At 45.9% G+C, this 27,569-nt stretch overlaps 1 protein-coding gene across 1 annotated transcript in view; it reads left to right on the top strand.

Annotated features, from left to right (window-relative positions):
* Nucleotides 1-27,569, top strand: part of csmd3b (CUB and Sushi multiple domains 3b) — a 1,929,854-nt gene that overhangs the window by 1,457,543 nt on the left and 444,742 nt on the right. The window contains exons 22-24 of the mRNA XM_085993978.1: nucleotides 3,869-4,060; nucleotides 16,146-16,272; nucleotides 17,290-17,492. Coding sequence (XP_085850104.1) covers nucleotides 3,869-4,060; nucleotides 16,146-16,272; nucleotides 17,290-17,492 — 522 coding nt within the window. The remainder of the gene's footprint in view (nucleotides 1-3,868; nucleotides 4,061-16,145; nucleotides 16,273-17,289; nucleotides 17,493-27,569) is intronic.

Below are 27,569 nucleotides of genomic sequence, written 5' to 3'. Positions count from 1 at the left end.
GACTTGGAGGGGTCGCGATGTCGGTGTTCAGGTGAGTGATGGGTGCATGAGTACAAAGCTAAGTGTGTTTGGTGTGTCTAAAGAAGTTTAAGTTACCTGTACTTACCTTAACAGCCTTTCTTCCTCTAGGTTTCGGGAGTCCATCACTCAGCCGGCACTGAAAGAAAAATGGCTGCGAGCTGTCAAAAGTGACAGCCTTCAGCTTTCATTGCCGGTGTGAGTTCTAACTGAGTCTGTGTAGAAGGACTCAGGTTAGAAGTCAGACTGTCAGTGTTTGACAGCTTCAAACAGCTGTGAAACACTGATATTTCATTTGTCAAGACCTCTTGACAGATGAAATTTCAGTCTATGACGTCACCTGTTGCCGGGTGGCCCTTAATTGGCCTGCTGAGCCCGCTGGGCGGGCTCAACAAGGTCAATCAAGGGAAAATCGCGTGGATTGGCCAGACATCGATGTAGGTGGGACTAAAATCCGAAAGTTGTAGTCCCGCATCCTTCCCGACTGCTGAATGAAAATCGACATGAAAGTGTTAGTTCCTGGTGAATTTTGATTGTGTCACCCAGGCTTTGACAGTTTGAATGAGCTGAAGTGTGCTCCAAGAGCTTAGCATATGACTTGTGTAGAACTGCTGGCAGTGGATCAGAAATAGGGATTAGGCTTTCAAATAATTTGTTCTGCTTCAGCCTCAGATAGTACATGATTAAAATACAATAGGATTCACTGCTGTATTTATATAGCGCCTTTAACGCAGTAAAATGTCCCAAGGCATCTCAGGATTCCCCCAGAGATTTATCCTTGGCCCCCTCCTATTTCTCATCTACATGTTGCCCCTTGGCGACATCATCTGAAAACACAGCATCAGTTTCCATATGTACACTGATGACACCCAGCTCTACCTCACTACCTCTTCTCTCGACCCCTCCACGGTCTCTAAATTGACAGACTGCTTGTCCGACATACAGTTCTGGATGAGCAGAAATTTTCTCCAATTAAATATTAGGAAGACCGAAGCCAATGTTTTTGGTCCCCACCACGAACTCCGTTCCCTAGCCACTGACTCCATCCCTCTCATTAACATCTGTCTGAGGCTGAACCACACCCTTGCCATTGCACCCATGAGCTCAGTGTGCATGCTCATTGCCTGTGTGTTCATGGCCACTATATCGAGGTCCTCATCCGAGTCCTGTGCAGCAGAACTTATGCACGCACTCACCCTCCGGGGAGATGGCCCCCGAGCTTCCCTTTCCCCATGGCGTTGCTGCAGCCCGCTGGGTCCCGGAGCTTCACCCACATCAGATCCAAATCCCCTGCTCCCCTCCAGTGACCGTGTAGCCCCAGTATTGGATGTCTTGCCCTTGGGAAACACAGGCGGTGAGGCGCGGGCTTCATGTTCCTCCTCCTCTTCCACGTCGCTGCCACTTGGGAGGCTGAGGAACAGGCTGGTCAGCTGGTGGCTCACTATCTGAAAGCAGGAATGTACAAGAGTGGCTTTAAAGTGAGGGCAGGGGAGCAGGAAGGGAGCAAGGAATGAAGACAGTATCGTTAGATGGAAAATGGGAAAGGCTGGTGTTGTGAGGGGAAGTTGAGATAAGGGTGATGAATATACCGTTGCTGTCCCCAAGGGGGGGGTGACCTATTCAACGGCCACAGCGTCAACGACATGACTGGCGATGAGTCTGTGGACTCGCTCCTCCAGTTGTGTGAAGGGGTGCAGCTCCGCCTGTCCTCCTCCTGTGCGTTGTTGCTCCCTTCGAATATGTGAAAGAAAAAGGACAGCGTGTGAGTGAGTGTGCAGCCATGTGTTTGGCAGATGTGCCTATCATAGTTGAATAGCTGTTAATGTCTGCAAGATGTGGATGTGACTTTTATTAGATGGGCATAGTTGTTGGGTGGGTGTTGGGGATTTGGAAATTTACACCATCTGTGCTCAGAGTGAGGTTGAGATGGTGGGCTGTAGATGTTTTTCAAGCATGTACTCACACTAACCACCTGAGTGAGGTCATTGAACTTCCTACGGCACTGCGTATGCATCCTTTGCACCAGGCTCCTGGATGAAACATGCTGGGCAACCTTCCGCCACACCCTTGTAAACTCCCGGGGCAATGGCCTCCTGCCAGTCTCAGGAAACAGCACTGCCCGTCGGTGTTCCACAGCGCCAACCAGAGCCACCAATGCCTGGTCGCTAAACCAGCGAATTCTCTCCCTCGCCCTCTGAGTAGCCATCATGAATTTTTGCTGAAGATTTCTACCTGCTTACAGGCCGAGGTCAAACGCTGCAATGAGCAAGGTATGGCTGTGTAGCAAGATTGACCCTCCCCTTTAAGAACTGGAAGGTGCCAGTCTGTCTGAGTACAAGGTAATTGACATTGCCTGAGCTTCGCTGAGGTAGCGCCTCGTTCCCAGACGTTAGCGCCCTAAGAGAGGTGTGTAGCCCTTGATTAACGCTCCAATCACCTCCAGGGGCGCTGGAGATGAATTTCGCGGTCGGCGGTGATAATTTGCGCTGGGCGCTAAAATTTGCGCCTGGCCGATATTAGCGTCCCAAAATGGGCGATACCGAATTTTCCCCCAATATTTTTTAAACATCCGCTAATTTTTAATGGAAAATTTGGTGAACAAAGAGTTAAAGAAACAATGGGGGATAACTAAATTAATTAAAAGAACAAAGAATATTTCAGCAGACTTTAATTCCTTAAGCTATTTTACATTGTATAGGAGCGTGTCTTACTTCGTAAATAAATTGACACTGCAGTATTTATGAAGTTCTGCTTTTCTAGGTGAAAATTCATTCTGATTTAATTTTTTGGTCAAGTGGATCAATGTCTTCTTTTTCGAGTGGCTCATCTCTTAATTTTGATGCTATATGCACTGACATTTCCATTTGTGATGTCATTCAGTTTGTTCTGAATATATCCAAGTTTGCTGATGATACAAAGCCGGGTGGGAATGTAAGTTGTGAGGAGGATGCAAAGAGGCTTCAAAGGGAAATAGACAGGCTGAGTGAGTGGGCAAGAACATGGGAAATGGAATATAATGTGGAGAAATGTGAAGTTATTCACTTTGGTAGGAAAAATAGAAAAGCAGAGTATTTTTTAAATGGTGAGAGATTGGGAAATGTTGGTGTTCAGAGGGACCTGGGTGTCCTTGTACATGAATCACTGAAAGTTAACATGCAGGTACAGTAAGCAATTAAGAGAACAAATGATATGTGGGCCTTTATTACAAGAGGATTTGAGTATAAGAGTAAAGACGTCTTACTGCAATTATATAGGGCTATGGTGAGACCACACCTGGAGTAATATGTACAGTTTTGGTCTCCTTACCTAAGGAAGGATATACTTGCCATAGAGGAAATGCAACAAAGGTTTACCAGACTGATTCCTGGGATGGGGGGATTGTCCTATGAGGACAGATTGAGTAGACTAGGCCTATATTCTCTAGAGTTTAGAAGAATGAGAGGTGATCTCATTGAAACATACAAAATTCTTACAGGACTTGACAGGGTAGATGCAGGGAGGATGTTTCACCTTGCTGGGAGTCTAGAACCAGGGGTCACAGTCTCAGAATAAGGGGTCGGCCATTTAGGACTGAGATGAGGAGACATTTCTTCACTCAGAGGATGGTGAATCTTTGGAATTCTCTATCCCAGAGTGCAGTGGAGGCTCAGTCGTTGAGTATATTCAAGACAGAGATCGATAGATTTTTGGATATTAAGGGAATCAAGGGATATGGGGATAGTGCAGGAAAGTGGAGATGAGGTAGAAGATCAGCCATGATCTTATTGAATGGCGGAGCAGGCTCGAGGGGCCAGATGGCCTACTCCTGCTCCTATTTCTTATGTTCTTGTGTTCTGTGCTCCCATCACAGGTTTTGAGCTCTCTCACTGTGAAGATCCTGGCGTGCCTCAGTTTGGATATAAAATCAGTGACCAGGGCCATTTTGCTGGCAGCACTATTTCTTATGGTTGTAATCCAGGTTACACGCTACATGGAAGTAGCATCCTGAAATGTATGACTGGAGAAAGAAGAGCCTGGGATTATCCCCTTCCATCGTGCATTGGTAAGAAGCTTACTTGGTTATTTTGAATGATTATCAGTTTATAGGATAAAGTCCTGTGACTTTTTAAGTAAAATATATGAAATGCAAAATATTTGGCTGAAACATATAGTTTTGGGATTAACTGGTGTGACAACAACAATTTACAAAGTTTATCAATCATGGAGACATATAAACCAGAAAACTAGCATATATGTTTATATGTTAATGCTAAAATATCCTACATGCATACAAAAAATTAAAAGTTATCAATCACATTTTTGATGGACATCAAATTGTGTATATAAATGTGTTTCTGCTGTCCATTACAGTTACTATCAACAATTTGTTTGACATCAAAATGACAGCCATTTAGAAACTTTACACAGTGTGATCAGTCTTATGCAATTATCATTTATAGTACTGTACTTTATATACTTAGGTAACACAGGAGTTAAACCATTGATCGTATGCGTTCAGACTCAGGGACTGAATCTAGTCTCGATAATGAAAGTGTTCTGTCTCTGACAGTAAAGGCAAATTACTGATTAAAAATTAGCTTGATCAGTCTCAGCCTAGTGGCCAGTTGCTCTCTGGACAGAGCACTATCATTCAACACTAGCTGCACAGTACATTTCCATCAGAAAGTTTGCATAGCTAGAAGCCATGGGGGGTAAAGGAAACACTACACTGAAAAAACAGTGTACTTCTAACATTAGTATTGTTGGAGCAATGTAGAAGGAGGGCAACAATTCATAGTTTATGTGTAACAAGCAAATGCTTAATGTCAGTGGGCTGAACAAGAAAAGAATGTTCAGTTTTGCTGCACATAATGAGTATTGCAGGATTTTAAAATATAATTTTTGAAATAGGAGTTTATAGATGGAGCATATTACCTGGATAAACTTTTGCAGGGCATCAGAGTTCTGATATTTAATCAAGCAAGTGAAATCAATTTTAATGCAGGCAAACTAGGACAGAGAGTAAAAAGACAACGCATAACTGCAGAGTGATGTTTATTTCACCGAAGTCTGAAATAAAAAGTCAAAGTTTCTTACATTTGATGAGAGCTTTCCCTTTAATGTTGAGGCGTAATTTCTCAACAAATATGTTGGGGGGGAATTTTAACCCCAAAAAACGGGTGGGTTGCTGTGAAGGGATAATTACAGTCCTAGCCCTTTTGGGCTATCCCAGATCAGGTGTATTCCCCAGACGTTCACCTTCAACTTAAGTTAGAGATAGCCGAATTCCATAAGATGCTTAAATGAGTCTAAAGGTTCAGGCTATCTCTCCCTAAAGGAAAGGAACGACTGACGATGTTACCGTCCTCCGGATAGTACTTTTAATAAGTTGAACTAGACTGTAACCTTGCGGATATTATGAGGGTCCGGAATACCCCCCAGAATTCTGCAACTCCTTACAAAAGAGTGTACAGAAATGTGGGTTCACGAGTCTATACAGAATTTCTCTTTGAGACTATTCTAAAAATAAATAGTTTTACTTGAGAGCCGACATTCAGTTAACATCTGTTGAATCAGTCACAACATTAACAATTCAAAATACAATTAGCTTACATTTCTTATTTCTCAGAGATCCTTATTCTCAAATCTTTACTTCGTTACATTTCTTATTTCTTATTTCTAAATCCAGAACATCCACCAAAATAATTTCTAAATCCAGAACATCCACCAAAATCAATCACTTTGACTTCCCGAGACTCATAGTTAAAGACTTAGAGATTCCTCTGAAGAGTTGAGAAACGCTTTGCCTGTTCAGCGAGTTCTGATTTCTGTTAAAAAAGGTCTATTTTTATACCCTTTTGGCAGTGGTTTCTTCTTTGATGTTCTCTACTGATATCAGCCAATTGTCTTTATTGATACCTCTTTCGAATGCTTTCTATTCTAATATCAATTCAACTATTGCATGCATAATTATTTCTCTACCTTTAGGTGTTCCAAAAACCATCATAAAAATAATGACAGCTATGGTTTCTGTTTGATGTCATTCCGACAAAATGCTTTCATTCAATTCTTTTATTGGCTTTACTGGTTTTTAACAGACATTTCGACTCCATGGTGATCCAAGTTTAATACAAACACAATGCAATTGCTTGGTGTCTCTATTGAAGTCATATTTTCAAAGCCCTCTTGTTGGTATATTTACAATATGTAAATCAAAACCACTTTAACTATGTGTTTACTTGTTTTCTAGCTATCTTAATTGGTTGCATATTTAATCTTATGGTTCCTGTTTTCCAAGTTTAACATAAAACTATTTGACCAGCAGGCTTCTTTACTTGATGTCATGTTTCAAAGGCACATGTCTCTTGTAATGTTTGTATTTCTGTTTTACGTGTTAGCTCTTCACACTTTAAACTGGGCATTCTCATTGAGTTCGTTGCAAACCGTAGACCTTTCGGAAGCACTAATGGTTTGCTTCAATCTTTCATTGTTTTAGTATATTTAACTAATTCCCATTTCAAAGCTTCTTTACAACTTTGTTGTCAACTGATCTTTTCTCAGAAGCCTGTATTCTGTTTACAGCCTGTGTCTGCTGAGACTTGTGTCTTTTAAACCCAGTATATTCTGTATTAATAATATCAGAATTCTGTTCATAGTATTGTGTATTTCTCTGAATCATGGCTATTCCTTCACAGCAGTTGGGTGGGAGGTTAAAGAGTTAAAAAACTGAATCCCACCTCCAACCCACCCACTTCCAGTTTTAACGGAGGCGGGATGGGGGTGTGCAGCCAACCCACTCCCAGGAGGTGGGTCACCCATTTAAATATTATAATGAGGCTGGCGTGCCTCATGTTGATCGACCATCCCCCGATCCTCCTCCGGTCTCCTACTGCACCCCGATCCTCCTCCGATGTCGATCCTCCGGCCCCAATCCTCCTCCTGTCCCCAACCACCCTTCACCCCGCCCCCAATTCCTCCCTCCTCTCTGCGGCCTAGTGCTGCAGACTTACTTGCCCAACAGCCAGCTGGCCTCTCCATCTGGCTGGCTGTGGGCGGGAATCCGAGCTTTGAAATATTAATCAGGCCCTACCATTAAATTCGGCACGGCCTGTGGGAAACCCATTCTCCTGGGTTTCCCTACCGCTTTCTAGACCCCCCTGCTCCCTACCCACCTCCAGATTAAAATTCCAGCTGTTGTCACTGAAACATGTAGGTTTGAAGCCCAAACATAGTCACACTCTCTCATTAAGGTATTAGAGGCTGCAGGTGCCAGAAAGGAATAAAAGTCATAAATATTGAAGTGTGGTATGATGCTATTTTAAAAAATAAATTATGTAATACTGCAATGAAATGTGTACTTTGTGTCCCACAGCTGTGATTGCATTCATTAGCTGTTTGTGCATATAAGTGCACAGCTTGAACAGCAAATGAGGCAGCCAACAAGACATTTTCTTGGTTACGAAAAGACAGTTTACTTAGCATGCAAAAAACAAAATGAGCATCGTCAGATCAATAGTGCAGTGTATTTGTGGCCCTTGCACACACCTGTGTGCCCTGTAGGATGCTGGGCTATACCATTGTGTTTTATTACTGATCTCAGCCTAGCCATCTGAAGAGGTGCTGAGCACAGCTGAGAGGTTATTCATGCACAGGATGAAAAAAGGAGGGTGCAATCTCTGACATCTCTTATTGGCCAATCACAGCTTAGTACTGGCAGAAGCCTGCGTAAAGGTACCGGCCTAGAAATTCAGTTGGGCGCGCCAGCCGTTAGCGCCTTAGGGGGAGTAGATCTCGAGCGCTAGGCGCTTATCGCCCGGGCGCAGCGCGATCTGCGCCTCTCCCCAACTTCAGGACACATTTAGCGCCGGCGCAAAGTCTTAGCGCGCGCCCTGCTGCGCGCGCAGATCATGACGTCATTTAATAGTGCAACGCCCTTTGTGCGCCCCAAACCGGAACTTCACTCGCGCCGGCCCATTGTGCGCCGGGCGTCCCGAGCGACTGTGAAGTGGAACGGTACACAGGCCAGCCGGGCCGGGGGGAGCGCTAATTAAAGGGCACTTACCCAGCAGTATAAAGGCCAGCCATTTTGCAGCATTCACTCTTGTGCAACGGTTTTTTGGACAGAGACCAAGGAGGAGAGTTTACTGGTTTGGACCAACACTTGGACAGGTATTTTTGGCTCAGGCCAGAGCTTACCAATTATCTTAGCCTTCATTCAGAACTCAGTGTTTGCCAGCATATAATGGGGGCTGCATTGGGTGGCAACGCTGAATTTCAGCCTTATGCCAGAAGGGCTTACAGACGCCGTGAGAGAGTGGCAGCCCTGGCTAGACGCAGAGGGGGCAACAGGCGTCGCCAACTGAGGCCTTACCCACGCAGGGTATACCGCCAGCAGACCTCCTATCTGACCATGTCTGCCGCGATGTGTGTTAGGAGGCTGCGATTCCGAAGGGAGGTGGTTACAGACATCTGCCGGCTGCTTCAGAGAGATCTGCAGCCACAGCTGATGTGCAGGACGTCTCTGTCGGTGGCAGTGAAGGTGACGGTGGCTCTCAACTTCTATGCCTCCGGCTCCTTCCAATCCGCTACTGGGGACATCGCTAACATCTCCCAGTTCGCCGTGCATTGCTGCATCCGCCAGGTGACCGAAGCCCTTTTCAGAAGGAGACATCAATTCATCTCCTTCCCCATGACCCTGGACAAGCAGCAGCAGCGTGCAGTGGGGTTTGCAAGAATAGCGGGCTTCCCCATGGTGCAGGGCGCCATTGACTGCACGCATGTGGCTTTGCGGGCACCTCTTGAGCATGCCGAGGATTACCGCAACCGGAAGGGCTACCATTCCCTCAATGTACAGCTGGTGTGTGACCACAGGCAGCGCATCCTAGCTGTCAATGCCCGCTTTCCAGGCAGCAGCCACGATGCCTTTATCCTGCGACAGACAACTGTGGCTGACATGTTCCAGGCACAGCCTCCCCCAAGAGGATGGCTTATCGGGGACAAAGGCTATCCTTTGTGTACCTGGCTCATGACCCCGCTCCGCGCGCCCACGACCCCTGCTGAAGAGGCATACAACGAGAGCCATCAAGCGACGAGGAACCTCATAGAACAAACAATCGGCGTGCTCAAGCAACGGTTCCGCTGTCTCGACCGCTCCGGGGGAGCCCTCCAGTATTCGCAGGATCGAGCCTCCCAATTCGTCGTCGTTTGCTGCATGCTGCACAACCTGGCTATCCGCAGGACTCAGGCACTGCCACCTGACGTTGGACCACCACCGCAGGAGGAGCATGAGGACGACGAGGACGAGGAGTACCAGCCCAGGAGGGACGCACAAGGTCCAAGGGCCGCCCGTCGTCGGCTTATTGAACGTCACTTCTAGGCCCCCTGTCAGGGAATGGCTTGTGCCAATGAAAGAACATGATTGCAGCCGCTCCGCAAGCCCTCAGCCGGTTAAGGCAACAAACACTTCAAAGATCAAACATGGACAATGTGAATAAATAAAATGCTTTATTGTACAAACTCTGGGCCCTTCCCACATGAAAACCAAAAACAGAGGAAACCCCCAAAAAACACTCAAACACATTACTCGCTCCCACAACCTGGGGAGGATTAACAAAATAGGGCAACTAAAATGGCCGTCATTCTCGGCCTTCGTCCAAAACAAACATCACATCATCGGCCTTCAAAAAACAAACATCCAATTCTCGGCCTCAAGAAACAAACACAAATGGCCACACATTCGACTATTTGGCCCGCTAGGGTGATGCCTTGGCCATCTTTGGGTGGCCCCTGCCCGCCCTGCTGCTCCGCCTCAAAGTAAGGCCATTGGCTGCTGCAAGGCTGGGGGCAGGCTCCTGAGGGGCACATGTCGTGACGGCAGATGCCCTTGGGGGTCGGCCTAGTCGAGGTCTGGGCGTCGAGCGGCCGGCTGTTGATTGCTGCAGCTGTGGCTGGCCAGCATCAGTCGCTGCAGCAGCTCCTGGCAGCTCCACTGGGGGAGTGGCAGTGGCGGCTGGAGGAATGGCGGCAAGCTGGCGGATGGCAGGCGCTCGCTGGTCGCCTGAGACACTGGCACTCGCCCGGGCCAGCACTGCAGCATGCGCACCAATCTGCCGAGGGACAGACCGATGTGCTGCTGCAGCGCGCCGGGTGCCCTGGCGATGCCTGGCTGACACAGCGAGTGTGGAAGCAGTGAGTGCCCGTGTTGACCTGTTCACTGACCGCAGCAGAGCAGCCAGTGACTGGACGGCACCACTAATCACCTGGCCAGTCGCTGAAAGATCTGCCCGGTATTCCGCCCGACTGGTGGCCTCTAAGGGCCCGAACTCGGCCACACTCCGAGAGAGGGAATCGATGGACTCAGGCAACTGTGCCACTGCCGCCATGAGCTCCGTGTGCCGGCGCTCTGAGTCCGCGGACAAGTCTTCGAGGCGTTCCATCTCCTCGGCGAAGAGCATCTCCTGACTGGAGGCCGGACTCTCCCTCTGGGGAGAAGGCCGCCGAGCTGACCGACCCTTCCTGCATTGCTGGAGGCCGCTGGGCCCAGCAATTGGACTCCCCTCCGACGCATCCCCCCTCTGGGGAGAAGGCCGCCGAGCTTCCACCCCCTCCCGCCTTTCTGCAGCACGCAGGTCCCAGGAGCTCCCCTCCCCTTCGACACTTCCGCCACGCTGCCCTCCAGGGAAGACGTGTCCCCTACATTGGCCTGGGTGGCCGCGACTGAGGGTTCCCCTGATGGGCCGCCTTCCTCTTGATCCTCCTCCTGCTCCTCCTCGGAGGGTCTGTCACTGGCAAGTTGAGGGACCTCCTCTTGACCATCTGAAAGCAGGAAGGCACAAGAGTAGCTTTAGAGTGAGGAGAGGGCGTCAGTGCGGGATGCATGAGTGGTGGCATTCAGCACATTGGTCGGACAGTGGCAAAGGATGTAGATCTGATGCGCAAGTGGGACGAGAGAGGTGCAAAAGGTGATGTCCTTACCATTGCTTCCCAGAACAGGGTCGGCATCTCCACATGCAACGGGCCCAATCACCCGGCCGCCCATGAGGCGCTCCACGCGATGTTGCAGGTCGGTGAGTGGCTGGATATGGGGTCGTCCTCCCCCGGTCGCAGTCCGGCTCTTGCGATTATTCGCCAGCTTGGCCTGCAAGAGAAAGGACGGCCTCTAAGTACAGTGTGTCGCCGTGATCTTGTGTGCACTGCCTCCCATGGTGGAATAGCCTGGCCAGTGTGTCGCCATGATCTGGTGTGCACTGCCTCCCATGGTGGAATAGCTTGGCCAGTGTGTTCAGTGCAGAATGTGCAATTGATGCTCATGCCTGTGCCATAGCTGTTGGATGAAGGCTGGCCATTAGAGCTTTCAGGTCCCTTTGCCCATAATGTGAGGTGCACATGCAAGGATGAGGAGGTCATTGGAAAGGGTACTCACCCTGACAATGCGTGTGAGGTCATTTAACTTTTTGCGGCATTGGGCACCGGTCCTGGGGACATCGCTGTTGGCTGACAGCTTGCTGGCGACATGCCTCCAGGCTCTCCTGTAGACGCGGACCGCCGCCTTCTTGCCATTGTCCGGGTACAAAACATGGCGCCTCTTCTCCACAGCAGCAAGCAGCACACTCAGATCACACTCTGAGAAGCGCTGCGCACGTTCACGGGCCTTCTCCATGTCTTCAGGCGCTATTTGGGTCCAGCAGCAGTGTTCAGGCCTAGCTGGAGGGCTCCACTATCCAGGGCGTGGCAGCAGACACAGTCGACCCTTCCCCCTTAAGAGCTGGCCGGCGCCAGGGTGTCTGCTGTCAGTCACGAGATGGCCGCACCTGCGCTGCGCCCGGCCTCGGCGCTATCGATCACCACCTCCGGCTTAGCGCCCAAAGAGAGGCGTCCAACAGCAGTTTTAGCGCTCGCCCGAACTAGTAGGGCGAAGCTAATGAATATCGGAGAAGTGGCCTAGATTTGGCGGCGGCCGCAAACTTTAGCGGACGCCCCACTTTAGCGCCCCAAAAGTGGCGTCAATGAATTTCTAGGCCACCATATCCACTCTCTTGGTCAGGTGGAATTGATTAGCATGTGGGAGCACTGAATCAGGCGGAGAACTATTTAAAGCAAAATGGAGGGAATTTCAGTTAACAAAATATGTATAATATGTGCATTGTGCAGTAGCGAAGATCAGTGGAGTCATTAATTAAATGCCTGCATGATAAAATTAAAAATGATGACTAGTAGAGCAGTTCTTGCTGATTTAATATACCAGCATCATATTTTTCTGTAATTCAGCTAGACAGAAATATTTTAGACAGGCTGCCATTATTCTTTTTGATGGTTTATGCATTTAGCATATTTTTGACATTTCAGGTCATAGAATAATCTTTTCTTTTCTCTTGGACATCATCTCATTCAGTTTAACAATGTAAGTAGTCATATAACTGGATTAATTGCTGTTGGTAGTAGAGAAGTAACTTTTTCAAAATATTTAATCAATTATGCCTTATGGCCACTAACCAGAATGATTTTGAAATCTTCATTAAACATTTATGATTTTTCATTTTGAATTGAGTTTGAACAGTGAGGAACACAAATGATGCATTGAAAAGGAAATAGTTGGTTCATTGACTTATAAGGAAAGTGTTCCAGGCCCAACCAGTCCCCATCCACCACCACCCTCCTCCGACTGGCTGAACTTGTTCTCACATTGAACAACTTCTTCTTTGACTCCACTCACTTCCTCCAAAATTAAAGGTGTTACTATGGGTACCCGCATGGGCCCCAGTTATGCCTGCCTTTTTGTGGGATATGTGGAACATTCTTTGTTCCAGTCCTACTCAGGTCGCCTTCCTTACCTCTTTTTCCGGTACATTGATAACTGTATTGGTGTTTCCTGCTCTCACCCTGAACGAGAAAATTTCATTCACTTTACTTCCAATTTCCACCCTACCCTCACCTTCACATGATTCATCTCTGACTCTTCCCTTCCCTTCCTCGACTTCTCTGTCTCCATTTCTGGGGATAGGCTATCGACAAACATCCACAATAAGCCCACTGACTCCCACAGCTACCTGGACTACACTTCCTCCCACCCCGCTTCCTGTAAGGACTCTATTCCATTCTCCCAGTTTCTCTGCCGCCGCCGCATCTGTTCCAACAACGCCACCTAGTGCTTCCAATATGTCTTCCTTTTTCCTCAACCGAGGATTCCCCTCTACCATGGTTGACATGGCCCTTGACCGTGTCCGTTCCATTTCCCGCACTTCTGCTCTCACCCCATCCCCTCTCTCCCAGAACCACGTTAAGGTTACCCTTGTGCTCACCTTTCACCCCACCAGCCTCCACATTCAACGGATCATCCTCCGCCATTTCCAACACCTCCAGCGTGATCCCACCACCAAACGCATCTTCCCCTCCCCTCCCCTTTCAGCATTCCAAAGGGACTGCTCCCTCCGCAACACACTGGTCCACTTCTCAATCTCCCCCAACAGCTCCTCCCCTTCCCACAGTACCTTCCCGTGCAAGCGCAGGAGATGCAACACCTGCCCTTTTACCTCCTCCCTTCCCACTGTCCAGGGCCCCAAACACCCCTTCCAAGTGAAACAGCGATTTACTTGTACTTCTTGCAATTTGGTATACTGTATTCGCTGCTCACAATGTGGTCTCCTCTACATTGGGGAAACCAAACGCAGATTGGGTGACCACTTTGCGGAACACCTCTGTTCAGTCCGTAAACGTGACCCCGAGCTTCCAGTCACCTGTCACTTTAATTCTCCGCTCCACTCCCACTCTGACTGCTCTGTCCTCGGCCTCTTACACTGTTCCAATGTAGCTCAACGTAAGCTCGAGGAACAGCATCTCATCTTTCGATTAGGCACTTTATAGCCTTCTGGACTCAACATTGAGTTCAACAATTTCAGACTATAACCCCTGCCCCTGTTTTTCAGGTGGCAGCTGTTGATGATTCTGCCATCCCCAAGGCAACATTTAACCACTCCTGCCTTCCGCCCTATCACAGACCGTCCCGTTTGTTCTTTCCTCCCCTCCCCCTTTCCCTGCCTCTGCACCTGTTTAAAACCTGTTGCAGCTCCAACTTTTTCCAGTTCTGACGAAGGGTCACAGATCTGAAACATTAACTCTGTTTCTCTCTCCACGGATGCTGCCTGACCTGCTGAGTGTTTCCAGCATTTTCTGTTATTACTAAAATAACAAGGTGTTTGCTCCACACTAATGGAGTTCTAATAAAGATAAAAATTGCAACTTGCCAGGTACAGAAGTGTTTGGGATTAATTGTGTCAGTCGTCGTCAAAACATCAATAAAAAATGACCCTGCTTAAGAATTGTTCATGTGAGTCTGTCTGATCAATAACCTCCTTTTGAAGAGAATGCATGTTTCTTAGTGTCAAATTAACAGATTATTATTGGTTATTCTTGTACTTTGATTCATGATATTGAAATATTAATAATTAGAATCACTATTGCAAAATAATGCTAAAAATAAGCAGCACACTTCTTTAACAGTTTTTTAATAATACTTTAATACTTTGCAATCAGGCACTATTTAGGTTTCAGTTATGTTAGCTTATGGTATTCTACAAGATTGGGGTCTTACCTTCGATAACCTCTTGGATACTGCAGTGCTGGTAACTCCCGTAAGCGGTCTGATCACCTTATGTTTCGGGGTGTGCCGTACTGCCCAATATCTACATATACAATAATGTAACTGGGGGCGTAATGATGGTACCTCCTTGTGATCTGGGCTGGATATTATTGTCTTTCATATGTTCCTCCATATCTCTTAATCTTTTTGAAGGTAGATGTAGAAAGAACTGAGTAAGACGAGGCCATATTTGAATCATTAAGCTGCTTTATTTCATAGCAAGTGATTGGACTTACTTCATTCAGTCAGTGCAATGTATCTTCACTTAATCATATGAATTAATGGAGCCACTACATGACCCTACATTAGTGGGTTGCCTTGCATGAATTAAACAAAATGGGGGAGAAATTGGATGGAGCCGCAAACGGGGCGCCAAGCTCGCCTGGGCGCCGGATTTAGCGCAGCATTTGGAGCAGTAGCGACCGCCGGAAATTCAGCTTGAGCGCCCCAAGAGGGACACGGGGCGAGGCTCGAGGCGCTCCGCGTCCCTCTTAGGGCGCTGAAACTGAATATCGCAGCGCAACGTGCCGCAGCGCCACACGCTGTGGCACAGCGCGCTGTGGTACTGCAGGCCTTCCTCCCATTCTTAAGGGGGAGGGGCCTGCACCAGCGCGATCAGAGATTGCGAGTGCCGGCAAAAGAGCCCAGCACCGAGGAGAAGTGCCGGGCTCTCGGAAAATAGCCGGCAATGTCGCGGGGGGCAATCAGGAGGCCGGGGACGGAGGTGCTGGCAGGCGGCCGCTGAAAAAAATGGCCGCCCCGCACCGCCACCTTAATTTGCGCCACTGCCGCCACAGGAAGGCCCCGTGAACCGGGCGCCATTTGCGAACGGTGCTACAGAGGCAGTCGCTGCCAAATATCGTGATCGGGGCGGTAGCGGGGTGCTGCGCACACCGATGACGTCATCGGAGGCGGCGCAGCGCAACAGTTTAACGCCACCATTAGCGCCCCAGCTAAATATCACGGGAGGCGCGGCCAGTGGCGCTAAAGCCACTGAGTGCCCTCTTTAGGCGCTAACTGGTGGCGCAGCCCACCGAATTTCTAGGCCAGTAACTTCTAATTAGCCTCCTGCATTCTAATCTTCTGAGTGTGACAAAAGACTCCGGAGCCAGCTTTCTGTTCTAAAAACCTAACTGTCAGTGAGTGTTTCTGTCTCTCTTTTTATCTCTGTGTTCAGAAACAGAGAGGTGAGGCTATGCCAGACAGCCCTTGCCAAGCACCCAGGACCAGAGCCTTCCTAACATGATGAGTGTGAGGTATTTATTAACTATCAAGACAAGCTAACAAATTGCTTTATTTCAGTCTTTGAGGAAACAACTTCAATACCTAGACCAGTAACATTTTAACCACCTCTTGTCCCAATTTTTTTTAAAACTTGCATGAGTGCACTTTGCTTTAAAAACACAACATTAAATGTAACTCATTTCCAAACCTTTTCTGTAGAAAAATGGCCAAGAAGTCCAAAACTGTTATAATTACTAAAAAGTTAGCTGATGTGTTATTTCCCTATTAGCCGAATGTGGAGGCCAGTTCAAAGGTGAATCATCTGGAAGAATCCTGTCCCCTGGTTACCCTTTCCCATACGACAATAATCTCCGGTGCATCTGGACAATCGAAATGGACCCAGGAAATATTATCAGGTACTGTAGTATTGTCAATATTGTGCAAGAAAAGCTCTATCCAAAGTGGCTGTAATTGTGTGATAATTGGAAGGTTACTCTTTAGTGCATTATAATTCATTTTAAAAGCCTGGTTCTCAACAGATGGGATTCCACAGCCAAAACTGACCATCAATGAACACTAATTGCCACCTCACTCAGACCCCACAAGAATGGCTGGTTTAGGAAAAGAAGAATTCATCGTGAATTTTTATTGAAAATTCCCAACATATTTTAGCAACACGTTGTTCATTGATACATTAACTTCATATGCAATTATTATCTTAAAGTACCTGCGGCACTGACATTGTTAAGAGCAACAACTTGGCAAGTTGAACAGAGAGCAAATAGGCAACTTGTACATTAAAATAATGCATACCTTACAACCAGCAATTCAATTAAAATCAGTTGCACTGCCCCACAAACGCATTGTTGTCATTATAAAGGTTTGAATTAAAATACTTATTTCACTCACCATCGAACAAAGGGATGATTTTCAGCTGCCACCCGCTGTTTCTTGTCTGAAAAATGGGTGGTCGGCAATTTAAAATCGGAGAATGCCATAGGCCCGCCTGATGCCATTTTCAGACAGGCCTGTAAATGGACAAGCAGCCACCCGCCTGAAACAATCGGGAAGCTGCTTAAATATGTATATCGTGGTCCTTCGCCAGTCATAGGACCCCGATTTTCAGTTACAAATGGACGAAGTGTGTGTTGTACACGCTCTTCTTATTTGTACCAGGCAGTGAACGGCTAAATCAACGGTCCTCTGAGGGACTGCTGGTGGCCGCTCACAAAACAGCTCAGGAAATGTCTCATTTCTTTTTGGTGAGGCCAAGAGGATGAGGAGTTCTTCGCTTGAGCCCACCAAATACAGATTGTAAACCCAGTGTTCTCAGTCTTGATATACCCCAGGTTGTACAATGCTGTTAATACTGCATCAATCTCATAGAATTAGATTGTCTTTTATAATTATTATTATTTTCCTTCATTTTACAGTCTTCAGTTTCTTGCTTTTGATACTGAGGCATCTCACGACATTTTACGAGTGTGGGATGGGCCTCCTGAGAACGAGATGCTTCTGAAAGAAGTCAGTGGATCTCTTCTCCCTGACAACATCCACAGTACCCTCAACATTATCACAATCCAGTTTGATACTGACTTCTTCATCAGTAAATCAGGATTTGCTGTCCAGTTTTCAAGTAAGTCCCAGTTGTAGTCTCTGGTTATGTAATAGTACAACCCCTGTTAATGAGAACAAAATGATTATGTAATTTCTCAGTTGAAATGCTTATGGTGCAATTTTAATACATGATTATTGGTGTCATGTAAATAATTATTGTTTGTTGAACAGATATTGGTATTGAAAGGGGGAAATTGCTGGTCTTTGTTTACTTTATAGAGGCAGTGCAACTTTACATTGGTGGCGATTGAAAGGTTTAGCTCCCAACCAAACTCAATGAAAGACTAAGGGGGGAAAAATTCGGTATTGCCTGGGCGCGAAATTTAGCGCCTGACGAAAAGTAGCGCTAGCGATTGCTAACTTCAGTTTTAGCGCCCCAAGAGGGAGGTGGAGCACTAATTCAAGCGCTCCACTTCCTTCGTAGAACGCTAACCCCGAATATCTGGGTGGTGCGTTCTGCAGTGCTATGCACTGGGCCAAGTAGCGCTGCTGCATGGAAGGGCTCTTCCCCTCAGTAAAGGGAAAGGTCCGAGCCCAAAACTCTGTGGGGCCCTACCTGGACTGCCGGGAGCGGGGTGCCATGCCAGCAGCCCGGCACTCAAGAGGAGCATGTCAACTCTGAGATGTACCGCAACCAAAAGCGATTCTATTCCCTCAGCGCCCAGCTGGTGTGCTACCATAGAAAGCAAATCACGCAGGTCAATGCCCGATATCCTGGCATCAGTTAAGATGCCTTCATTCTGCAGCAGTCCGCTGTGGCATCTGCATTTGAACCATCACAGCAACAAAGGGTGGCTACTGAGTGACAAGAGCTATCCACACGTGTGCAGCCTGCATACAATGAAAGCCATGCTGCCACATAAAATGTGATAGAGCAGACCAATGCTTCCGCTGCCTGGACCACTCTGGAGGAGCCCTGCAGTACTCAGCAGAGTGGGTGCCAAGAGTCGTGGTGGCCTGCTGCATGCTGCACAAGCTCGCCATCATGAGGGCACAGTACTTGCCACCAGCTATATGGCGAGCAGCTCAGGAGCAGGAGGAGGAATAGGAAGGTAGGAGGCAACTGAGATAGCCCCTTTCTGGCCAGGCTGTCCGTGAAGAACTCATCTGAGCAACAGTCCCACACCTTACCTTCCCTTTATCACTGACCATCACAGCGTCCACTTGGCCAAAATGCAAAAATACGAAATAAATATTCCAAACAAAGTTTATATATCAAAGTATGCCATATTGTATACAAATGTAATCTAATCACTCTTGTGTATTCCCTTAGTGGCTGTCTTTTGTATGCCTTTGAATCTCCTAGTGCTCCTACGCAGTGCTACCCCAATGGCTGCAAGATGGCTGGTGGAAGGCTGCTGACTTTCAGTGGAGGAGACTGCAAATGTCCTTGGAAGACGACCTCAAGCAGCTGTGGACCTAGAAGGACCAGCTGCGGACTGCACCATCTCGGCATGGGCGGCAGCAGTCTGGGCTGGCTGGCTGACAAGCAACAGCAAGGGCACTGGCAGAGTGGCAGGGGTGGGAGGATGAATGCTGTCATCCTGAGAGAGGACATCAGGTTCATATCCACAGAGCCACTGCCACTCCCCAGGGGTGGCACCTCAGCAATCATAGTAATCTGTTGGAAGACAGATTGTTGGACTGCTGTGACACCCTGCAAGCCCCTTTGCACACTGTAACCCACAGCCATGATGGCAGCAGTCTGAGCTTGCATTGCAGCAAGCTGACTTTGCATGACAGCAGTCTGAGTTTCCACTGCAGCACTCATGTTGGGTGGCTGCTGCTTGTGCTGCAATGGAAGCTGAGACATCGGCCATCAGACGTTGCATCATGGTTGGGTCCACAAGTTTGCTAATGGAGTTGACCACCACTTCCATGCTGGAAATGATGGGCTCCCAGCTCTGCGCAAAGCCCTGTGCCAAGTTGGTGCCAGACTTCTCAATGTTCCTTGACATTGCATGCAGGCTTTCTGGCAGGCTTGCCAATGCACCAAGCATTTCATTGTGTATACCCATCAGCCTTCTTCTGTAGCCTTCCCCATCGAAGTGCTCATCTGAGTCCTCTGCAGCTGAACCCCTGTGCGACCTCGCCTTCCAGCACGCTGGCACCTACGCTATCCTTGCCCCTTGCCCTGGTTGCAGACCACTCGTGCTCAGTGTCCCACCATGTGCAGATCCCACCTCTATGCTATCCTCTAAATTATGCGCAATATCTGAGCCGGTGGCTGTGAAATTGAGTGACGGTGTTTTTTCATCATCACTGTCTTGTTGCTCTTCCACCTGTTGCTCTTCCACCACTGCCTGGCCAGGTTGCAGTTCTTGGGTATCTGAAAGGAGAAAGGCACAAGGTAAGGTTATGGTGAGGGGAGGGAGGGAAAGCAGGAAGTACATGCTTACATCATCTGCAGCTTGTAAATCAGATTAGATTGTAGGATGAGGGGGATGTGGGATGAGGGGGATGTGGGAAGGAGTATTTGGTATGAGGATACCATCATCTTATATGGTTTCAGCCTCACCGCTGGCCATGGCCTCAATTTTGACCGTTCCAATGATGGTGAGCACTGTCTCCTCCATGCAGGTGCACCTGTTCCCCGCCGGTTATTCCTGCTGCCTCCAGTTGTGTACCATCTTGTCCTGCAAGAGAGAGGGAAGTGTGTCAGTGAGTGTTGTGCAATCTTTTTGGGTGATGTGGCTGCCATGGTTGAATAACTGGCAGTGTGTGCAAGCTGTGAGATGTGGGTATGAGGCTTGCAGCAGTGTGTGGGAGTACTGATTGATAGAGATTGTTGGTAGTTGATTGATAGGGGTGTGGTGCATTAAGCAGTTGCTGAGGCTAGTGGTGCAGTTGGTGGGATATGACATTTGAAGATGCATTCACTGACCTTGACCACTTGTGTGAGGTCCATTGAACTTTTTGCAACACTGCATCCAGATCTTCAGAACTTGACTCCTGGTATTGACCTCCACAACCTTCTGAGCATTTGTCTGGAGGGCCTCCTGGCCCCCTGTGGATACAAGACATCTCTCCTCCACCAAGGACTCCAGTGCAGTGTAGGAGAACCTTGGTGTTCACTCTCTCCCATGTTGTGTCATTATTGATCACTCTCTCCCATGTTGCGTCTCCACTAGTCCTATCACCATCTCGTCTCGTTTTGAATGCCTCTTAATGTCTCTTCATTTCTCTTTTGTTCTCTCCCAGCCTGGCCTTTCAATCTATTTCATTTCCTGTGCCTTTCCAGACTTGACAAAGAGTTTGACTCGAAACGTTGACTCTATTTCTCTCTCCACGGATGTTGCCTGGCCTGCTGAGTTTTTCCAGCATTTTCTGTTGTTATTTCGGATTTCCAGCATCCGCAGTATTTTGCTATCGTACTTGTGTCATTATTGAGTGTTTCCCATATCAAAATCAGTTGTAGAACGACTTCCACCACCTGCTACACCCACAATGCACCTCCCTTTTAAGAGGTGCAGGCTGGCTTTAAGTAGTGCATGCTAACTTTAAGTAGTGCTAGCCTCTCACGATTTTGGGCCCCCTGCTGATATGTGCAGCCAATGAACAGCGCGGTTAGCACTGGCTGCACGCTACAATCATTTGAATGACCAGGCAGCACGAAGTTGCCATGCGACCTGCATCAGACTCAACGGGTGCAGGTTAATCACATATTGTGAACCCTGTGCCCGTTTTCGGGAGTTATTGATTTTGGCGGCCATGCTTTCTTTTTTGCTATTTATGAAATTGCCACAGGGTTTAGACCATTCTTTGTCACAGCACCTTCCAGCAAATTCAAAGTAAATTACTGATAATAGCAAATTAATATTAAGAATGTAAGATGATGTGTATAGTTAATTTTTAAGGACAACATATTGGATTGATGCATTTCTTCCCAATGCAATAAGTCATAATGTGGTTTAATATTTATTTCATCTGTCCCTATGATTTCTTGACATGCAGCATATTTGATCCCAACTATGCCAAGTGAAGGACTTTTATTTTCCGCATAGGAATTGTTGCAGTTTGTATCCGAGAGAATAATTGTCACTTGCTGACCTTAAAAATGTAGGTGTTCTTTTTAAAAAGAAATTTGTCATTTTCTTCTCACTCACTCTTACACACATACAGCCTCTCTTTTTTTTAAAAAAACATTCAATATAAATTTACCTCAATAAAGCTTTTGAAATCGGACCTCTTTTTTCCCAAAATTATTTGAAGAAAAGCTTCTGTGTATAAAGTACTGGAAGCTAAACAAAAACTAGCTTCATGCAGTTGACTGAATGGCACTGATATAGCTTGGGAAATTAGGCATATTGCACATGCTCAGACCACAAAATCCAAATTCAGCTCACAGAGTCGCAGCTCTGGGCAATAATGGGCCGATTCTTGTTCTCAGTGGCGAACGAATTACACTTGCACCTGCCCATGAACTTGCTATGGGATCTTGCACTGGCACTTACTGTAAATTAGAGAGAGACAAACAGTGCAGCGCCCTCAACAGGGCACCTGGGATGTGTGTGAATGGGGCAAGCAACTGTGTAAAAAAAAAAATTAGGAAGGCAAAGAGGAACTACGAAATTAAATTATCAAAGAACATAAAACTTAATAGTAAAATATTTTACAGGCACATCAATAAAAAAAGGAAGGTTGAGATGGGAATAGGGCCATTAAGGGATAGACAGGATAATACCACAGGAAACGATAGAGAGATGGCAGAAATATTAAATAATTATTTTGCTTCAGTATTTACCAGGGAGATAGAACAGGTGGATATGACATTGGATGATGAGATTAGTAATGAGATAAGTGCATTTAAAATAAAAAGAGGGGATATATTAAATAAACTAATCAAACTCAAAAAGGATAAAACCCTGGTCCAGGTGGATTGCATCCACACATTTTAAAAGAATCTAGGGAAGAGATAGCAAAGGCATTACTACACATATTTAATAATCCATTAGAAAAAAGGTGTAGTGCCAGAGGACTGGCGGATAGCTAACGTAATACCTATATTTAAGAAGGTGGCTAGAACATGTCCATGGAAATATAGACCAGTCAGCTTAACATCGGTGGTAGAAAAAATAATGGAATCCCTATAAAGGAGAACATAGAAGAACATCTAGAAACCAAAAATATAGTAATGAATAGTAAGCATGGATTTCAAAAGGGAAAGTCTTGCTTGACCAACCTCATTGAATTTTTTGAAGAGGTAACAGAGAGAGTAGACAGTGTAATTTATCTAGATTTGCAAAAGGCCTTCGATAAGGTACCCCATAATAGACTGATGAACAAGGTCAGTGTTAAGTCTGTGTGTTATAGTGAGAATTACTACACAGACCACAAGAGTAAATTCAACAGGTCTTTACTGGTTGGAGGTCGGACTATACTGAATACAATATTATTACACTGTGCTTATATACCGGTGTGGTCACCACCGGTATTACGTATACAGCAGCCAAAGAAAGTAGTACCTTTCTTAAGGTGGACCAGGCTTAAGTTCTCTTAAGGTGGAACAGGTTACATACACCACAGTCAGAGAATACGGAGTCAGGGGACAAGTAGCAGAATGGATAGCTAGCTGGCTTCAAGACAGAAAGCAGAGAGAGTAGGGGTAAAGGGTAGCTATTCACAGTGGCAGAAGGTGGGTAGTGGTGTTCCACAAGGATCAGTGCTGGGACCACTGTTGTTAACAATTTATATTAACGATTTCGACTTTAGAATCAAAAATACAATTTCTAAATTTGCGGATGACACCAAATTGGGAGGGATAGTCAATACTGAGGAGGACTGAAACAAATTACAGGAGGATATGAATAAACTTGTAGAATTGGCAAATGAAGTTCAACACAGATAAATGTAAAGTATTATATTTTGGTCAGAAGCATAGGCATGTCACTTATTACTTGGAGAGTGCAAGTCTAGGTAGGGTAGAGGAACAAAGGGATCTTGGAGTACAAATACACAAATCACTAAAAGTTGCGACACAGGTTAGCAAGGCCATAAAAAAAGCAGACCAAGCACTCGGGTTTATTTCTCGAGGTTTTGAATTGAAAAGTAGGGAAGTTATGCTAAACCTGTATCGAATCTTGGTTAGACCACACTTACAGTACTGCGTACAGTTCTGGACGCCATATTATAAAAAGCATATAGAGGCAATGAAGAGGGTGGAGAAAAGATTTACAAGGCTGATACCAGAAATGCGAGGGTATACATATCAGGAAAGGATGAACAGGCTGGGTCTCTTTTCTCTTGAAAAACAAAGGCTGAGGGGTGACTTAATAGAGGTCTTTAAAATTATGAAAGGTTTTAATAGATTGGATACAGAGAGAATGTTTTCACTTGTGGGGAAGAGCATAACTAGAGGCCATCAAAATAAGATAGTCACCAAGAAATCCAATAGGGAATTCAGAAGAAACTGCTTTACCCAAAGAGTGGTGAGAATGTGGAACTCGCTACCACAGGGAGTGGTTGAAGCAAAAAGTATAGATGCATTTAAGGGGAGGCTAGACAAGCATATGAGGGAGAAGGGAATAGAGGGCTTTGCTGATGGATTTAGATGAGGAAAGGCGGGAGGAGGCTCGAGTGGAGCATAAACGCCGGCATGGACTGGTTGGGCCGAATGGCCTGTCTCTGTGCCGTATATCCTATGTGTGTCTCCTTAACCAATCAGACTGAAGAATTGTTTATGAGCAGCGCAGAGTCTGAAGCAGAAAGTGTCGGTTAGAATAGTGAATTCAATGTCAAATCAGGTACAAAAAGAAATAGAAGAGGGAAAGAAAGATGCGATTAAGAGAGGGAGATAAGAGACAGAAAGAATTAAAAAATATCTTCAACAATAATTAAAATCTGAAGGAGTGAGACTCCACACTTGTAAAGTTAATTTCCAGTGCCAGAGAGGTTGTTTGGCAGTAGTCAAAACTTAGCACGCCATTAAAATGGTAGTTACACTGGAATGGACAAGCCCTAACTTTCTCTGGTGAACCTCATCGGGTGAACTTTTTCAACCTCTCCTCATCAGAGTCTGCTGTTTCTGGTAAGTGATATCAGTATATTTGCCATCTTTATAAATGCATAATGTTTATAAACTCTTCTTTAATCTGTATGCTAAAATATGTAGTAAATTCTTGTAACTCCTTAGTCAATATTGTCCTGTGTCCATAATCATGTATTGTGATCCAAGTAAATCAATTTAAATAGCAGTGTTGTTTCTTTTCAACAATCGTGTAGATACAGTAAAACATCATGCATAATTCAAAATCTAATAATGTAAACTGTCTCTTATCTCTCCACAGATTAGTCCACAAAATCGAGTGCTCAGTCATTGGATCATCACCACACTGTTTCTAAGAACGAAAGCAAAATAGCTATAGAAAGTGACACATCTGGCCAGGGGACTCGTATTGGGAATGGGAATTGTGATTTACATAGAAAACATAGTAACATAGAAGATAGCAGCAGGAGTAGGCCATTCGGCCCCTCGAGCCTGTTCCGCCATTTAATGAGATCATGGCTGATCATCTAAATTCAGTACCCTCTCCCTGCTTTCTCCCCATATCCCTTGATCCCTTTAGCCTTAAGAAATATATATAACTCCTTCTTGAATATATTTAATGAATTGGCCTCAACTGCCTTGTGTGGTAGAGAATTCCACAGGTTCACCACTCTCTGGGTGAAGAAATTCCTCCTCATTTCTGCCCTAAATGGCTTTATCCTTAGACTGTGATCCTTCCTGCATCTAGTCTGTCTAGTCCTGTTAGAATTTTATAAGTTTCAATGAGATCCCCTCTCATTCTTCTAAACTCTAGCGAATATAAGCCTAATCGACCCAATCTCTCCTCATATGTCATTCCTGCCATCCCAGGTATCAGTCTGGTAAATCTTTGCTGCACTCTCTCCATGGCAAGAATATCCTTCCTCAGAGAAGGCGACCAAAACTGCGCACAATACTCAAGGTGTGGTCTCACCAAGGCCCTGTACAACTGCAGCAAGACATCCTTGCTCCTGTACTCGAATCCTCTCGCTATGAAGGCCAACATACCATTTGCCTTCTTAACCGCCTGCTGCACCTGCATGCTTACCTTCAGCGACTGGTGCACAAGGACACCCAGGTCTCGTTGCACTTCCCCTTTTCCCAATCTATTGCCATTCAGATAATAATCTGTCTTCCTGTTTTTGCCACCAAAGTGGATAACGTCTCACTTATCCACATTATACTGCATTTGCCATGCATCTGCCCAATCACCCAACCTGTCCAAATCATACTGGAGTTTCTGTGCATCCTCCTCACAGCACACACGCCCACCCAGCTTTGTGTCGTCTGCAAACTTGGAGATATTACATCTAGTACCCTCGTCTAGATCATTTATATATATTGTGAATAGCTGGGGTCCTAGCACCGATCCCTGCTATTTACTGTGAAGTAGGTGTTAAACCCACATTGGACAATGCTTCTTAGCATTAGCACTACCAGAATGACCCAGTCTTGCAAACAATAAGAACCTGGATCAACATGGATGACCGTGCTGCAGGAGTTGTGGTACCTATGAGTTCTTTTGTTTAATTTTCAGCCTGAGACTTGAGCACAAAAATCTAGGCTGACACTCCAGTGTAGTGCTGCGAGAGTGCTGCATTGTTGGAGGTGCTGTCTTTCGAATGAGATGTTAAACTGAAGCCCCGTCTGCGCTCTCAGGTGGATGTAAAAGATCCCATGGCACTATTTCGAAGAAGAGCAGAAGAGTTATCGCCGGTGCCCTGGCCAATATTTATCCTTCAATCAACATAACAAAAGCAGATTATCTGGTCATTATCACAGTGCTGTTTGTGGGAACTTGCTGAGCACAAATTGGCTGTCGCATTTCCTACATTACAACAGTGACCACACTTCAAAAGTACTTAATTGGCTGTAAAGTGCTTTGGGACATCCCGTGGTCATGAAAGGCGCTATGTTAATGCAAGAATTTATTTTTTCTTTCTGATGTGCCTCCCATTCTAGTGTATCAACCTGTGGAGGATCTTTTGAGTGACATGTCCTCCCCTAGTTCAGAAGCTGAGTCCTCGGAATATCTAAACCGATCAAATACATTTAATTTCAATACCTAATTTCAATAACTATTTTGTATGTTACATTCAATGCAATTGTCACTACAGGCCATGATTTATTTTCTAATATTGTTTGTACCTATGTCTACAGACGTAAAAAAAGATGACATCATTATAAACATTCGTAAACATGCTGGGGTAGAGTTTCCGCTTTGGGCGCAACTGGTAATCCGGGCGCAAATTATGCTAGTTTTCCGAAGTGAAGTTATGGTTCAGTTTTCCACACAAACTAATTTGCATAAGCACTAACGTAAAGTCGTCCATGAACCAACGCAATTGGCCTGTGTTTTTTTTTTGCCTTCCATTAAAAGATATTCCTTGATGTATTTAAGAGTGGTAACCTGGTGCAGTTTTATTAATACAGCTAAAAATGGGTTTATCACAAAATATAAGCATTTTAATCAGAGTGTCTAGTCCACCACCTGGGAATAACCCAATTTTAAATGACTGAAAATGACTTTAAAAAACTATACAGGACCATTTACTAGTTTCATTGGTGTGCACTAGTCAGTTTCTTACTAAATTAAATATTTTTTAATATTTAAAAATGTTTAAAAGGTGCCAACTAGTGCCCTTGCGCCTAAAAAGCCAGCTTAATTTTAAGAGCCTCCTCAAAATGCCGCACATGGGCACAATTGGCAGAAACTCGCCATGCTGATTAATTCATCCTGGGATGTGGCCAATTTTGTGGGTCGGTCATTATTATGCCACAAAGTGATCTTGGCTGAACCTCGACGCAAACGTAGCAGAATAACTCAAGAGCCACGTGCTGATCTGACTCCAGAAGACCCTTTCAGAAAGTCATCTCAGATTACTTGGGCTTGGCCCCAAGTTGAATACAACTTTAGTGTGTATGAAGCCAGGTTTAGAAATGGAGCAGGTAGTCCATTTGAACTTACTAAATTTACTGCAGCTCTTGCCCCATGCTCTCCTAAATTTAAATATAGTCGCTAAGAGAACTGGCATCTGTGCATGACTAAACAGGCACAGAGTGTGATTCACA

The sequence above is a fragment of the Somniosus microcephalus genome, chromosome 7 (genome assembly GCF_052327205.1).
Source record: "Somniosus microcephalus isolate GS21.2 chromosome 7, FLI_Smic_1.0, whole genome shotgun sequence".
In the NCBI taxonomy this organism is placed as follows: domain Eukaryota; kingdom Metazoa; phylum Chordata; class Chondrichthyes; order Squaliformes; family Somniosidae; genus Somniosus; species Somniosus microcephalus.
This window is presented reverse-complemented; position numbering and strand designations above follow the sequence as displayed.